Consider the following 16087-nt stretch of genomic DNA (forward strand, 5'->3'; position numbering starts at 1 on the left):
ACCTAAAATACTATAAAAGGGAAGGCTGGTTACTTTGAGCCAGAAGATAGTCAGACTTCACTTTGCACATTAGAAGGTGCATAGACTGGCAGCGGGTGAAAGGGACTCACTGGTGTCACAGCATCACAGAGCAAATACTAATTTCTGCAGGAAGATTTATACTGCTTAGGAAAGCAGCAAGACAATGAGCTATGTATGAAAATACTAAAAATTCTAAAGTTATATAAAATTTAAGCAGATATATGATATGATCTGTTGCTGATACACTTAGATATATTTAAGGAATTCAGGGTAAGTGGTAAAATTTGGAATGGTTCAGGTGTAGGATTCATGGAAATACGTGTCCTAACACAGATTGGTATAAATACAGTGATGTTTATTTGTGACATTGGGAGTGGTCCTGTTTAACATTTTTATCAATGAATAGGATGAAGATGGTGGTTTCAGCTCTTTGAGGTAGATGATGAGGTGATTTACTTAATTAAAACTACTTTGTTAAATTTGCTGTAGCACATTTGATTTTCTTTCCTAAGGCATAAATATTTTTATTAAAATTTTTCATTTGTGGGTTTTACATTTAAATGTATAAAACATCTTTGAAAAGTATACTTTGTAAATGAAAAGCTTAGGAACATTTTAATTGGTTTTCCTTTTAAATTTGAGTAGAGATGAAAAAGATATATTTAATGTAGCTCATGTCTTTAAAATAAAAACACCTAGCATATATTTAATAAATACTTGAAGGTAATATCAATACCGGTATTTCAGATGTCTGTAAATTATAAATAATTGAAATCTTGCAGGTTAAAGTTAGGAATAGTGGTTGCTTCTAAGAAAGATCCAGATTAAAAGAAGTGTCATTTTGCTAATTAAGAGAATTGGTGTTGCAGGAAAACCAAGGAAGAAGTGGAAAAGGAGGAAAACTTAATATAGGTATTTTCAGGGTACGGCAGTGGACAAGTGGAGAAATAGAGAAGGAAAACAAAAGGAGAGAAGAGAGTGCTATGATAGCAGCATTGAGAAATGGAAAAATTAATACATCCCTGAAACTCTCGAGAAAACCACATAAATTAATGATTTCATTATTTTAAGAGGAAGGGGTTCAATCTTAAAAGAATAAACTGAAGCATATTTAATTAAGTAGAAATAGAGACTTTTTTATCCTGAAAAAAATTAGAACTTAGGTAATCATAAAGAAGGTTATTTTAGTGAAAGGAAAAATCTTTCATTATCTAAAATGTTAGATGAACATTAACAAAAATAGCCTAACAATAAGTCCACCTAATTTTTATTTTGCACATCTTACATTTTAACTACTTAAACATTCAGGACCTTTAATTTTTTCATTGATGCAGCAATGAAGTAATTTATATTTAAAGTTACAAAAAGTTATTTTATATTCGAAGTGTATTCATTTTTGTTGTTCTCTACTTAGAAAAACTGGTAATAATAATTCCAGAGAATCAACAGTGTTTATCATATTTCAGCTTTAATATTTAGTTACCAATTTTTTTAAAGGACCTATTATGTGATACACTTTATAGGGTGAGTACAAAACATAATAGCATGTTAATTATATAAAGGGGAGCTTACAATATAGTCGAAGAGGTAGGTAGTATGCTGTCACCTATAACATATATTGGTATCAAGAAATGAGTGACAACCAATGAGAAAGTTGTCATGGTCTAGAGTGGCTTGATTTCAGGGCTGGAAAGAGAATTCCCAAACAGTATAACTCTTAAGATTGGAGAGTCAATGACAAACTAGCACGAGCTATTCAATCTCAACCACTGGGTATCTCAGGAATTAGGAACTGCCTGACTTGATTTAAGTAGAAGGGGGGTAGAGCTTTAGGTGTGTAGTGGCCATACAGAAGGTAAGTCATCAATTAGAGTGTAGAGGGAGATGAGACTGTGGGAAAACCCAGACTTAGAACTAGGAGGAGTAAATTATCAAAGAACTGCACGGGAATGTCATAATAGGCGACTAATCAGGATAACTGAAAATCACATTCTGTTCACAAAAGTAAAGTAATAGTACATGTTTTCTGGGTATCAGGAAGAATAAAAACAGATACACCTTTATTATGTTTATCTCCCTGAGGAGAGTTTTGGTAAAGTGGTGGGGAAGAAAGATGGGAAATGGTAGGTGCCGAAATGGATGATGAACAAAGGGAGAGTCAAGTAATAAAAAGTGTCCACACATAGAGGAAGACAAAAGGTGGTGGCATGAGAAGTGAGGTGGAAATCTCCTCCCAAAACCACATATAATATGAAAACATATAACAGCAAATACAATTATTCCTAAAAGAGCGACCAGAAATAAGATTACACCAGCCAGTCTACATCTGGAAAAGAGAACATCTCATGGCAAAGGGTAGAGTAATAAAGCTGTGACCCAGTGGGACCCGAGTGCTCCCCACCCCAGCCCACTGGTGGGGGGAAGAGAATCAGCACGGAGGGAGTGGAAGCCCAGGACTGCTAAATACCCAGCCCTAGAAATCTACTCCAGGAGCACAAACCCACATTGCATGGTACTCTGAAGACTAGAGGGGTTGAAAACCAAAGTCAGAGACAGATAACAAACAGGTTCCCACCACCAGCTGCCCTGGGACAAAAGAAACAGGCGCTTTGAAAGTCTTCCCAACTGAGAGGGCTGCTAAAGGGGTAAGGATTCAGGAGAAGGAAGAGGTGGACAAAATTGTCCCAGCACACTCAGCTCAGCAGGTTGGGAACTTTCAGGAGCTTCAGGTGCTACAGCCTCCAGGCTGGCAACGCAGCCCTGAGACCACCACCTCAGTAAGCAGCCTGCTCCTTCTTTCTCCCTGCCAGCACCTGCCTCAAACCTGCTGCTTCTGCCATTGCTCCAGGCCAGCTAGAAAGGAGCCCCACATACAGCAACTGCACCACTTAACGCAGAGGTTGCTCCCTGCGCATTGTTCACTGATCTTGACAGTGGTGGCAGGCACTGTGGCTGGGAAACAGGAAAGATCTCTGTCCTCCCAGCAGACACCGGCCCTGCTTGCATGTGACTCCCACCATTGCTCCAGGCCAGCCAGAGGGCAGCCCCGTGCATGGCAGTTTAGGAGGTTAATGCAGAGGGTGCACCCTGCATACGGCTCACTGTCTCTGACAGTGGATGCAGGCACTGAGGCCAAGAAGCAGAAAAGGGCTTACTCTTTAGGGTAGGCACTGGCACCGCTTGCCTGTGACCACTACCATCACTACAGGTACAGGGAAGCTCAAAAGATCAGAGCTTCTGGGCACTAGAGGGCACTGCCTACACAAATTAATATTTCTCCGTATCCAATAGGATTATGGAAAGGCAGAATAACCTTGTTCAATCCAAAATCCCTCAAACACCAGAAAGAGGGCTCAGTGAGACTGAAATCACCAATCTTCCTAAAAAGAATTCAAAATAAAAATCATAAGCATGCTAGTGGACCTACAGAAGAATATTCAAGAGCTAAGGGGCGAATTCAGGAGGGAGGGAGACACCTTAAAAAATACAATAATGGAAAGGAAACATACAATGGAGGGATTTAAAAGCAGATTAGATGAAGTGGAGAAGATGGTAAATGGAATAGAAATTAGAGAACAGGAATGCAAAGAAGCTGAGGTAAGGAGAGAGAAAAGACCCCTAGGAATGAAAGAACATTAAGAACTGTGCGACCAGTACAAATGGAAAAATATTCACATTATAGGGGTATCAGAAGAAGAAGAAAGAGAAAAATCGGATAAAAAGTGTCTTTGAAGAAATAATTGCTGAAAACTCCCCCAGTCTGGGGAAGGAGATAGTCTCTCAGGTGATGGAAGTGCACAGATATCCCAACACAAGTGACCCAAGGAAGACAACACCAAGACATATAATAACTAAAATGACAAACATTAAGAACAAGTGCAGAGTATTAAAAGTCGCCAGAGAGAGAAAAAAGGTCACCTACAAAGGAAAACCCATCAGGCTGTCGTCAGACTTCTCAACAGAAACCTTACAGGCCAGAAGGGAGTGACATAATGTATTCAAAGCAATGAAACAGAATAGTCTGAACCAATAATGCTCTACCCAGCAAGATTATCTTTTAAATTGGAAAGAGGTATTAAACAATTACCAGGTAAGCAAAAGTTGATGGAATTTACCTCCCACAAACCATCTCTACAGTGTATTTTAAAGGTACTGCTCTGGATGGAAGTTCCTAAGGCTAAATAGCTGTCGCCAGAGAAAATACAACCACAGTAAAGGAATTACTAACCAAATGCAAAATTAAATCAGCTATCCACAAAGTCAAGGGCTAGACAAAAAGTACAGAATATGACACCTAACATATATAGAGTGGAGAAGGGAGGAAATAAAAGAATCTTCAGATTGTGTTTATAATAGTGTAATAAGCGAGTTAAGTTAGGCTGTTAGATAGTAAAGAAGCTGCCCTTGAAAATTTGGTAACCACGATTCCAAAGCCTGCATGGCAATAAGTACATATCTATCGATAATCCCCTAAATGTAAATGGACTGAGTGCACCAATCAAAAGACATAGAGTCACTGAATTGATAAAAAAAACAAGACCCATCTGTATGCTGCCTACAAGTGACTTCAAAACCAAGGACAATACCAGATGAAAAGTGGAGGGATGGAAAAAGATACTTCATGCAAACAATAGGGAGAAAAAAGCAGGAGTTGCAATACTTGTATCAGATAAAATAGACTTCAAAACAAAGTAATGAGAGAAAAAGGACATTATATAATAAAGGGGTCAGTCCAACAAGAGGATAAACTGTCATAAAAATATCTATGCACCCAACACAAGAGTACCCAAATATGTCCAAAAATTCAGACAGAATAAAAGGAGGAAGTAGAATGCAATGCATTCACTTTAGGAGACTTCAACACAAAAACTTACTCCAAAGAACAGATCAACCAGACAAAATAAGTAAGGAGGCAGAGACACTGAACAACACATTAGAATAGATAGACCTAACAGGCATCTACAGAACACTCTACCCAAAAGTAAGAGGATACACATTCTTCTCAAGTGCACATGGAACATTTTCCAGAATCAGTCACATACTAGGCCATCAAAAGAGCCTCAGTAAATTTCGAAAGATTGAAATTGTACTGAACCAGCTTCTCAGATCACAAAGGTATGACACTAGAAAAAAATTGTGCAAAGGAAACAAAAAGAACCATAAACACATGGACGCTTAACAGCATGCTTCTAAATAACCAATGGATCAATGACCAAATAAAAACTAACAGGTATCAAGCAATATATGGAGACAAATGACAACAATAATTCAACACCACAAATTCTGTGGGATGCAGTGAAGGCCGTGCTAAGAGGGAAGTACATTGCAATACAGGTCTTCCTCAGGAAGGATGAACAATCCCAAATGAACAGTCTAAACTCACAATTAATGAAACTAGAAAAAGAAGAACAAATGAGGCCCAAAGTCAGTCGAAGGAAGGACATAATAGAGATTAGAGCATAAATAAATGAAATCAAGAAGAATAAAACAATAGAATCAAAGAAAGTAGGAGCTGGTTCTTTGAGAAACAAAATAGATAAACCATTAGCTAGACTTATCAAGAAGAAAAGAGAGTCTGCACACATAAACAGAATCAGAAATGAGAAGGGAAAAATCACTATGGACACCACAGAAATACAAAGAATTTTATTAGAGAATGCTCTGAAAAATTATATGCTAACAAACTGGATAACCTAGAAGAAATGGACAACTTCCAAGGCTGACCCAGGAAGAAACAGAAAATCTGAACAGACCAATTACCAGCAACAAAATTAATGAGTAATTAAAAAACTACCTAAGAACAAAACCCTTGGACCAGATGGCTGCACTGCTGAATTTTATCAGATATTTAGTAAAGACCTAACACCCATCCTTCTCATAGTTTTCCAAAAAGTAGAAGAGGAGGGAATACTTCCAAACTCATTCTATGAGGCATTACTGTAGTATCAAAACCAGGCAAAGACACCACAAAAAAAAAAGAAAATTAAAGACTAATATCCCTGATGAGCATAGATGCAAAAATGCTTAGAAAAATATTAGCAAACTAAAGTCAAAAATATATCAGAAAAGATCATCATGATCAAGTGGGATTCATTCTAGGGATACCAGGATCATACAATATTCGAAAATCCATCAACTTTATATTCCACATCAACAAAAAGAAGGATGAAAGCCACACGATCATCGCTATAGACGTGGAAAAAGCATTTGGTAAAATTCATCCATTCTTGATAAAAATTCTCAACAAAATGAGTATAGAGGGGAAATACGTCAACATAATAAAGGCCATATATGACAAACCTACAGCCGCCGACATACTTAAAAGCAAGACACTGAAAGCTTTTCCGTTAAGATTGGAAACAAAACAAGAATGCCCTCTATCCCAACATTTATTCAATATAGTTCTGGAGGTCCTAGCCACAGTAATCAGACAACACAAAAAAATAAAAGGCATCCAGATTGGTAAGGAAAAAGTTAAACTTTCACTGTTTGCAGATGACATGATATTGTACATAAAAAATCCTAAAGAATCCACCCTGAAACTACTAGAACTAATAACTTCAGCAAAGTTTCAGGATACAGTCAGTACACAGAAATCTGTTTCATTCCTATATACTAACAACGAACTAGCAGAATTCCATTTGCAATTGAATCAAAAAGAATAAAATACATAGGAATAAACCTAACCAAGGAAGTGAAAGACATACCCTTAAAACTACAAGACACTCATGAGAGAAATTAGACACCAATAAATGGAAATATATCCTGTGCTCATGGGTAGGAAAAATTAATATTGTCAAAATGGCCATCCTGCCTAAAGCAATATACAGATTCAGCATAATCCCTACTAAAATACCAATGGCATTCTTTTAACGAAGTAGAGCAAATAGTTCTAAAATTCATATGAAACCACAAAAGATCCCGAATAGCCAAAACAATCCTGAAAAGGAAGAATAAAGCTGGGAGGATTACGCTTCCCGACTTCAAGCTCTACTGCAAAACCAAAGTAATCAAGACAATTTGGTACTGCCACAAGAACAGACCCATAGATCAATGGAACAGAAAAGAGGGTCCAAATATAAATCTAAGCATATATGGTCAATTAATGTATGATAAAGGAGCCATGGATATATAATGGGGAAATGGCAGCTTCTTCAACAACTGGTGATGGCAAAACTGGATAGCTACATGTAAGAGAAAGAAACTGGATTATTGTCTAACTCCATACACAAAAGTAAACTCGAAATGGATCAAAGACCTGAATGTAAGTCATAAAACCATAAAACTCTTAGAAGAAAACATAGGCAAAAATCTGAATATAAACATGAGCAACTTTTTCCTGAATGTATCTCCTTGGGCAAGGGAAACAAAAGCATAAATGAACAAATGGGACTACATCAAGCTAAAAAGCTTCTGAACAGCAAAGAACGTCATCAGTCAAAAAAAAAAGGCATCTAAACATATGGGAAACTATATTTGTAAATTACATATCCGACAAGAGGTTAACATCCAAAATATATAAAGAAGTCACACATCTCAACATCCAAAAAACAAATAACCCAATTAAAAAGTGGGTGGAGGATCTGAACAGACTCTTCTCCAAAGAAGAAATTCAGAAGGCCAACAGGCACATGAAAAGATGCTCCACATTGCTAATTATCAGGGAAATGCAAATTAAAACCAGAATGAGGTATCACTTCACACCAATTAAGATGGCCAACTTTGAAAAGACTAGGAACAACAAATACTGGCAAGGATGCAGAGAAAGGGGAATCCTCCTACACTGCTGGTGGGAATATAAATTAGTTCAACCACTGTGGAAAGCAATATGGAGGTTTGGCAAAAAACTAAAAATATAATTATCGTTTGACCCAGGAATTCCACTCCTAGGAATTTACCCAAAGAATATAATTTCTCAGATTCAAAAAGACATATGCACCCCTATGTTTACTGTAGTACTGTTTACAATAGCCCAGATATGGAAGCAACCTAAGTGTCTTTCAGTAAATGAATGCATAAAGAAGATGTGGTGCATATACACAATGGAATACTATTCAGGCATAAGAAGAAAACAGATCCTACCATTTGCACAGCATGGTTGGAGCAGGAGGTACATATACACAATGGAATACTATTCAGCCATAAGAAGAAAACAGATCCTACCATTTGCACAGCATGGTTGGAGCAGGAGGGTATTATGCTCAGTGAAGTAAGCCTAGTGGAGAAAGACAAGTACCAAATGATTTCCCTGATTTGTGGAGTATAACAACGAAGCAAAACAACAAAACAACAGCAGACTCACAGACTCCAAGAAGGAACTAGTGGTCACCAAACGGGTGCAGGAAAGGGTATGTAGGGAGGGAGGGAGAAGGGGTTTGACGGGTATTAGGAGTGGAACACATTGTGTGGGGGTGGGTACAGGGAAGACAGTGTAGCATAGAGAAGACAAGTAGTGCCTCTGGCATCTTAGGCGGCTTGATAATATGGGTGAATGTAGTAACCACACGGTTTTTCATGTGAAACCTTCCTAAGAGTTTATATCAATGATAACTTAATAAAAAAATGTTTAAAAAAATAGAAAAAATGTATATATGTGATTTTTAAAAAATGTGTCCACATCGTGTGTGTCCAAGGACAGTGTTGGTCAAGGATATCATAGAGCATCTAATGTGTCTTCAGCATCTTAAATCATTATGGAATGATGAAATTGCCCCATGTATTATATGGTTTATTTCATATGTATTGATTTTACATATGATAGAAATGCTGTAAGCAAAATTTCACTTAACCAAAGTACTAAAGTCATTTGACAGTTTGAATAAACAGGAATTAACTCTAAATTAAAATTTCTCAGTTTGAATCCTACTTAGTATGTGATCTGAAGTGTCCGTATTGTATTACCTAAGTAAAAATTCAAATGTTAATAATGCTAAAAGAAAGCAATTTCCTTTTGGTTTTATGAGCTTTAGTAGGAGCTAATCTTATTTCTCTTTCTGGTAAAAACACGTTATAAAGGTGCATAGACTTCTGTAGAAATGTCATCCTTTAGTAACTGAGGAGATTTATGGTTTTCAAATTCTCATTTGGAACCTAAATCCGTATCAGGTTTAATGAATTGTATCTTGCTCTGCCTTGAGTGTAAATGAAGACAGATGAATGCCATATTCATTAATAGATTTTTGCTTGTTTTTTTGCATCTGAAATCTTTGTTCAGGTAAAGTTTTGAATTTACATTAAAGCTTAAGAAGCAAACTCTTGATATGTTATCTATTTATGACAGAACACACATGCAGGACTTGAAAGATGTCACTAATAATGTACACTATGAAAACTACCGGAGCAGAAAACTGGCAGCTGTGACTTACAATGGAGTTGATAATAACAAGAATAAAGGGCAGCTTACTAAGTAAGTATATATCATTTTCTCCCAAAAAAGGTATTATTTATGTTGCAAATAATCATATTTAAATTCTGTCAAATTCTTCTTGGCTACTCAATAGAAAATTGTGACAGTGTTGTTTATGCACAACAGTAGATACTTAATTAAGCTTTGTTTTGGCAGTTTTATATTTTACTGTTTAATTGTTGGAAAAAGTGTTTTATTACCTCGTTCCTTAAGTGAAAGAACAGTGCATTCTCTTTGAGTCATTAGTCATCATCTTTATAATCCATATACCACACACTTAATTGATCCCCAATTAGAAGTCAAACAGCTCTTAGAAAATGCATTTTTTTTTTAAGGGAAGAGAACAGTTGCTACCCAGATCTCTTAACCCATATTTTAAGACAAACGTCCCATAGTCTCTTTAAGGAGATTGAACTATAGAGCTTTTACCTTTTTTTATGTCTTTTTTAAATCATTTTGATCACAGAGATTTCAGATTATGTAGGAACAAGGGACAGGACTAAACAAAAAGAATATTTAGATGAATTAGTATTGGTTACTTTCTCTGTTCCTCTTGTGTATTTCCAGGGAGCTGTGGTGGTTTTATGATGGAGTGGAGAAAACAAATGTGTGAGACTAGTGAATTAGCTGGTATCGTTCTTGGTAGCAATGCTATTATAAGGAATGTTGACCATTATAAAACATAGCACTAAATTGCTACTTTGAGAACTTGCCTTCTGGTTATTTATATAGATAATCCTTCAGGATTACCCTCTAATGGTAGGTAACACCTGGCCACAAATGTGCATACATTGTTAAAATGGTTTTTGCTTATCTTCAGCAGTCCCAAATAAAGGAAAAATAGGGCAAAGAAAATTCAGTTATATCTCCACAAAGGTCCTAAGTGTCAGAAGAAAGCACATAAAGCATTAACAGTCATTGTCAGAGTTTTAAGCAGTTCTCTTTTAAAACTGACCTTAGACCTAACTCTGTGTTTATTTTCTATCATATTTTCTAAATGGGTCATAGCCCCTTATCTTTCTCTTAACATTGACTTTCTTATGCTATTAATATGTTTATTTGAGGAACTTTATTGGTCAATTCCTAAGTTTTCTGGTTTCAAGGTTCTCCTGAGAGTGATTGTGAAAAAGGCAAATATCTAGGCTTAATCATTGGCAAAAGATTCTGATTCATTAGGTGTAAGGTGGGCCTGAGGATTTGTATTTTTAATAAGCATGCTAGATGGTTCTGACACAAGTGATTAGTAATGCATGCTTTGCAAAACACTGATCTCTAGGCATTTACTACTGCTGTTCTAAAAATTGATTTGGTTAATACTTCAACAATTTTTTTTATATTAGAACACCAGATTCTATTTGATTATGGTTCATTGCATGAGAGAAATGTGGAGACTTTTTATCTAATTCCTTTTAGCAAAATTTGTATCAAACAACTTTATTTAGTACAAAAATATAAGCTTCCATCACAGGGAATATTGTTCATAAAATCCTAATCCATTTTAAAGCATTTCACCAGCTTATGGACATTTTCACTGTTCAAAAAAAGCCACTTATAGTACATTTCCCTTAAACATATTACGAACCTCTCATACATATTTTTCATTAAATGTATGCCCTTAATGTTCAATCCTTTTCTTTTAAATATTTGTTCATGTCCTAGAAATAAGGAATTGCTTGTTTCCATAATTTGAATATAAGGCTTTTAAAATAGTGCTGTTGAGATATTTCTGCTGTTAGACTCAGGTAAGGTGATTAAGAGAAAAATAGTAAATCTTGCATTATTGTTAAAAATTCTACATGTACAGAATTGGAGTGTGAATTACTTGAGTGAAACTATAACCCAAGTGAAAACATAAAAAGTAGAATGGTATTGGAAATGTATTTCTTAATGAAATTAGTCATGTCCAAAATATGTCCAATACCTATGAAAATAACAGAGTTGTACTGCCAAAAAGCAAATTACCCCAGGGATTAGTACATTATTTTATTTTATGTAATAGTAATTAGAAAAATATTTTTCAAGAGTGAACCAACGGGAATGGCTGTAATTAGTACAGGTATTGATAAGATTTATTAAATTAGTTTTTTACCACTATATTGAATAACATATAAAATCTAGAAGTCACTTGAAAGTTCTCTCCATTGGTTGTATCTTACATCATCTTGAAAATATTAGCAGATTCAGAAAACAATCCAGCTGAATGTATAAAAAAAAAAAAACAACCATTATTAGCAACTTAAGCTTTAGCTAATGGTAAGGTGCTTTTCTTTATTGCTAAGGACCCATCTGAAAAGAATGGTCAATATTTAAATATGTGATTTAAGCAAATGTAAGTTTAGGCTTCTACTGATGTTCTGTTTGTATTGCTTTCATGGGACTCTTTCCTCCAAAGCAGTGCATCCTTTGATAATGGTGGCAGGAAGAAGCTGAGGTTGCAGGGTGCTTGGAGTAGAAGAGGTAGTCATTAAACAAAAATTGCCAGTTCTCAAAACCACCTCCTTGTACTATATAACTGAACTTAGCATCCCAACAGAGAGCAAACACCATATTCTTAACACCGAACATCACACTTTGCCCTTGATAGAAAGATGGTTAGTACTTGGAGATACAGGCACTCTGGGTTTATGTTACAGTGTTTTGATTTTTTCATTGAAGGAGACTTCTCTTTTGTCACCTGGGGGTTTCCACACCTCTAGGAATACCTGAGACAATGTACCTTAGGTAAGGGTGGCTATGAGGGAGTAAGTATTCTGTAAAGTGAGAGCTGAATCTATAACCTGGAATTTTGTAACTTTACAGGCATATCACTTTAGGCAAGACTTTTGCATGGAAGTTGAGGATCTGGAAATTGTTTTAAAACTGCACAGACTCGAGTAATTCTTGAAAGTCTTCATATAAATAGAGACTCCAGCTTGAAGACCACTTCACTTGACAATCTGGTTTTTTTAAACAAAAAAGTGTGGTCATTTTATTACTTTATTACTTCATATAGTCTCTAAATAGTCTGCAAGGTAACTTGAAAAAAATAAAAGTGACAGTAAGGTCATTGATTCATCTGCTGGTTGCTGATGGACCTGTGTTTTTTTCATTGCCCTTGTACAGTATGTACATATACCTACATCTGTGAATCTATTAAAAATTCACTTATCTTAACCTTTGTATGGCAATGTGCATTCCCCAAAGTGCTAATCACACTTTAGTTAAAATATAAGCTTATTTTTTTATACTGTTAAGCACATTGAGTGTAAAGTAGATTAATTCAGCTTAATTTTCTGATGCAGTTTTGGATAGATTTTAGAGTGAACTGAACCATTGGTTAGAAATAAAAATATTTGGTTTATTTGTATGTCTAAAAATGTGCCTTTCTGTTAATGTCCTAGAACACTTGATTTTGAAAGGACTTAAGATTTAGATATCACATTGTATACTTTAAGCTTACAAATATTCTTTGTCAGTTATATCTCAGTAAAGCTGGGAAAAACGATTCAGATTAGGTGGTTAAAATCTAAACAGTTAAGCTTATCTCATCAAATGCTGATTTGTCTCAAGGCCAGAGTCTAGCAAAGTGGGCACTATTCTTAGCAGCTATTCAAGTACTACTTGTGTCTGGCAAAGAAAATACCAAGTTATCTATTTTAAGTACTTTTTAAATCCTCGGGGAAAGTGTATTGTGCCTACCTGCCGTCTTGAGGGTTGACGGTAGTTGGAAGTAACAGGGAGGTCATGTTCCAGATAAAGGAAGACTCAGTAAAGGGTTGTGAAGGTAGGGGAGAGGAATTAGCCACATCTAGATTACAGATCTCTTAAAAAGGAAGGTGCTTCTCAGTAAGGGGAGGTTCCATCCTTGTTTGCTAAACCTGCTTCTTCCATCGTTGGTCTTCTTGTACCATTTACTTAAAATAACATTTGATTGGCAACTCTTTTCTGAGCTATTATTGTCTACCATTGGCACCAGTTATGACAATTGGTATCTTGCTCCAAATTAGGACATACCCTGTTACCTCTTTCCCATATGTTCATTTATTTTCTGTTTTCTATAGCCTCCTCCATCTAGTCTCTGGAAAACTTTATGGATAACTGAATTCCTAGAAATGATGAAAAACACAGGTTTCCAAGGCTAATCCCCAAAATTTTTTGGTACATGACAAAGTTAACTGATCTAGAGAAGTAAAGACAGTTCTGAAGATTCCCAGGTTTTTCCAAAAAATTAAAAAAGTTATATCCTTTATTCTTTGTTCATATGTCCTTTCATGAAAATATAATCATAATATTGTTTTGTTTGTATTTGGTTTTAATGCTCTCACTGGCCAGAATAAAATGTTGGGAATGTTTGAAAATTTTTATTGCTCTTTTGAAATCCATTTAAATGAATTTCTTTTGAAAAATTTTGTATGAAAGTTGCTAAATGTCTGTATACATACTGGCCTACCAACTATTGGAGCAAAATTATGTAAATTTACTTGCTTAATATGTTCTTCAGGAAAGACCACACATAATTTAAATGAAATGTGGTTATCTTCTACAACACTCAAAATGTGGGTCATGTCACACAAACACAGTAGAACATTACAAGGTCAGCCTTCTGTGGTTCTTGCTGTGATTCTGTTATTTACTTGTCACTGAAAGGTGAGTCATCAAGGAACAGTTTTACTACAACCCCTTAAAGAGATCCCTAGAAGGAACTAAGTATTTTTTTGTTTGGGGACTTAGTGCTATTCAGTTCATGTTAGTACCCTCACCCCTTTTTAAAAAATCTTTTACCAGGCCTCTTTTCATTTCTTTGGCTAAGTTGCTTTAAATTTCCCTGACAAGTTTTAAATTATAAGCTTTATAATATGTGTGAAGAAGAGTTTCCCATTACAAATCAGGGAGGCAACTTAAATGTTTCTCCAAATATTTAACTAAAAAATTTTATTTGAGAGAAAAAATTAGATAAGATGACAAAAAGTGATTTTTCATGTACTTTCTACATTATCAGCACAATTTTATATTATGGTTTTCTAAATATCACCAACTAGAAGTGGGGTGCTAATTAATTTGGTGAGAGACTTCAAAAAATTCATTTTTTGTGATCATAATTTGTGATCATTTTCTAACAATACTGGAGTATCAGTTCATTTGGTTATGAGTCCAGCATTTTCACAAGACTGAAAAAACTTAGTTATCTCAAATGGGAAATACTGTCAGTTTCTTTTGAAAATACACTTATTTAAATATAAATAGGCTTAGGAATTTGAGCAGGTTGTCAGAAAAGTTCACAGATACTTATTTTCATAATGAATTTGGTGTAGTAATTACTAACAGATTTTTAGAGAAGAAAGTAACTTTTTTTTTATTAAGGTATCATTGAAACACACTCTTATAAAGGTTTCATATGAAAAACACTGTGATTACCACATTCACCCATATTAACAAGTCCCCTCCCATACCCCATTGCAGTCATTGTCCATCAGCATAGTAAGATGCCACCGAGTCACTACTTGTCTTCTCTGTGCTATACTGCGAGAAGAAAGTAGCTTTAAAAATTTTTGCATAAACTGTTTTAGGTCATATAACTTATTTGTGAAATCTGTGAATTTGCTTTTAATTTTTATTTTCAGTGTAGTTTACATTAAGTGTGCTAAGTCTCTATTTTTTGTTTTAAATATAGACACAGTTGAAGGCATATGGATATTTGTTTTATCAAAGACATGAGCAGTTTTAGGATGTGGAAATTTTTAATACTTAAATTTTGAATTCAAAAGCAAATTTCCAAACATCATAGCATGTTTCTGTGCAGTCTTCTAATTTCCCCAAAAGTTATTTAAATATAATCTAGATGACAGTGTTTCCTTTTAGAAAGCTGGTAGCCTTTTCATGTGTAAATTTTACTATGAATTCCTTAAATTTACATTAATTGCCTTATTCCTCCCAAGGATGAAATTAAATTAGCATTTTATATATATTATTATAAGTAGGAATATATATATATTTAACCTTAAAATAAAAATTCTGAATTCTAATTAATATATTTACAACTTTGAACTGTTTGTTTTCAATTCATAACAGTATTGTTGGATCATTTCATAACAGTATTGCTGGATAATCTAAGTTGCTTGAATACACATGCTCAGTTATTTAGGACTGTCAATTCAAAAGTAGTTACTAGATTATTTCAATATTATTATTATTATTATTATTGAGGTATATACAATAAAGTACTCAAATCTTAGTGTACAGCTTGATGAATTTTGACATTTGCATACAGTCATGTAACCATCACCCAGATCAAGATATCAACATTCTCATTAAGTTTTTTCCCTTCACCTATTTCACTATCCCCCCACAGCCCTCCATTATGGCAACCAGCAGTCTGTTCTCTGTGTTTATGAGTCTATTTCTATTTTGTTTGTTTGTTTTATGTTTTTTATTTCACTTAGCATGTAATAGCCTCTAGGTCCACCCATGTTGTGATAAATAGCAAAATTTTCTTCTTTTTTATGGCTCAGTAATAGTTCATTGTATGTATGATTCACATCTTTTTTAATTCATTCATCTATCAGTGGACATTTAGGTTGCTTCCATATCTTGGCTATTGTAAATAATGCTATGATAAGCATAAGAGTGTGTATCTTTTTGAATTAATAATTTTGTTTTCTTCCAACAAATTCCCAGAAGCGG

General features: G+C 35.0%; 1 protein-coding gene across 1 annotated transcript in view; it reads left to right on the forward strand.

Annotated features, from left to right (window-relative positions):
* SEPTIN7 (septin 7) overlaps positions 1–16087 on the forward strand; it is a 93688-nt gene that overhangs the window by 62309 nt on the left and 15292 nt on the right. The window contains exon 10 of the mRNA XM_036897409.2: positions 9302–9427. Within this exon, the coding sequence (XP_036753304.2) occupies positions 9302–9427 (126 nt within the window). The remainder of the gene's footprint in view (positions 1–9301; positions 9428–16087) is intronic.

Source organism: Manis pentadactyla, chromosome 7 (genome assembly GCF_030020395.1).
Source record: "Manis pentadactyla isolate mManPen7 chromosome 7, mManPen7.hap1, whole genome shotgun sequence".
Taxonomy (NCBI): Eukaryota; Metazoa; Chordata; class Mammalia; order Pholidota; family Manidae; genus Manis; species Manis pentadactyla.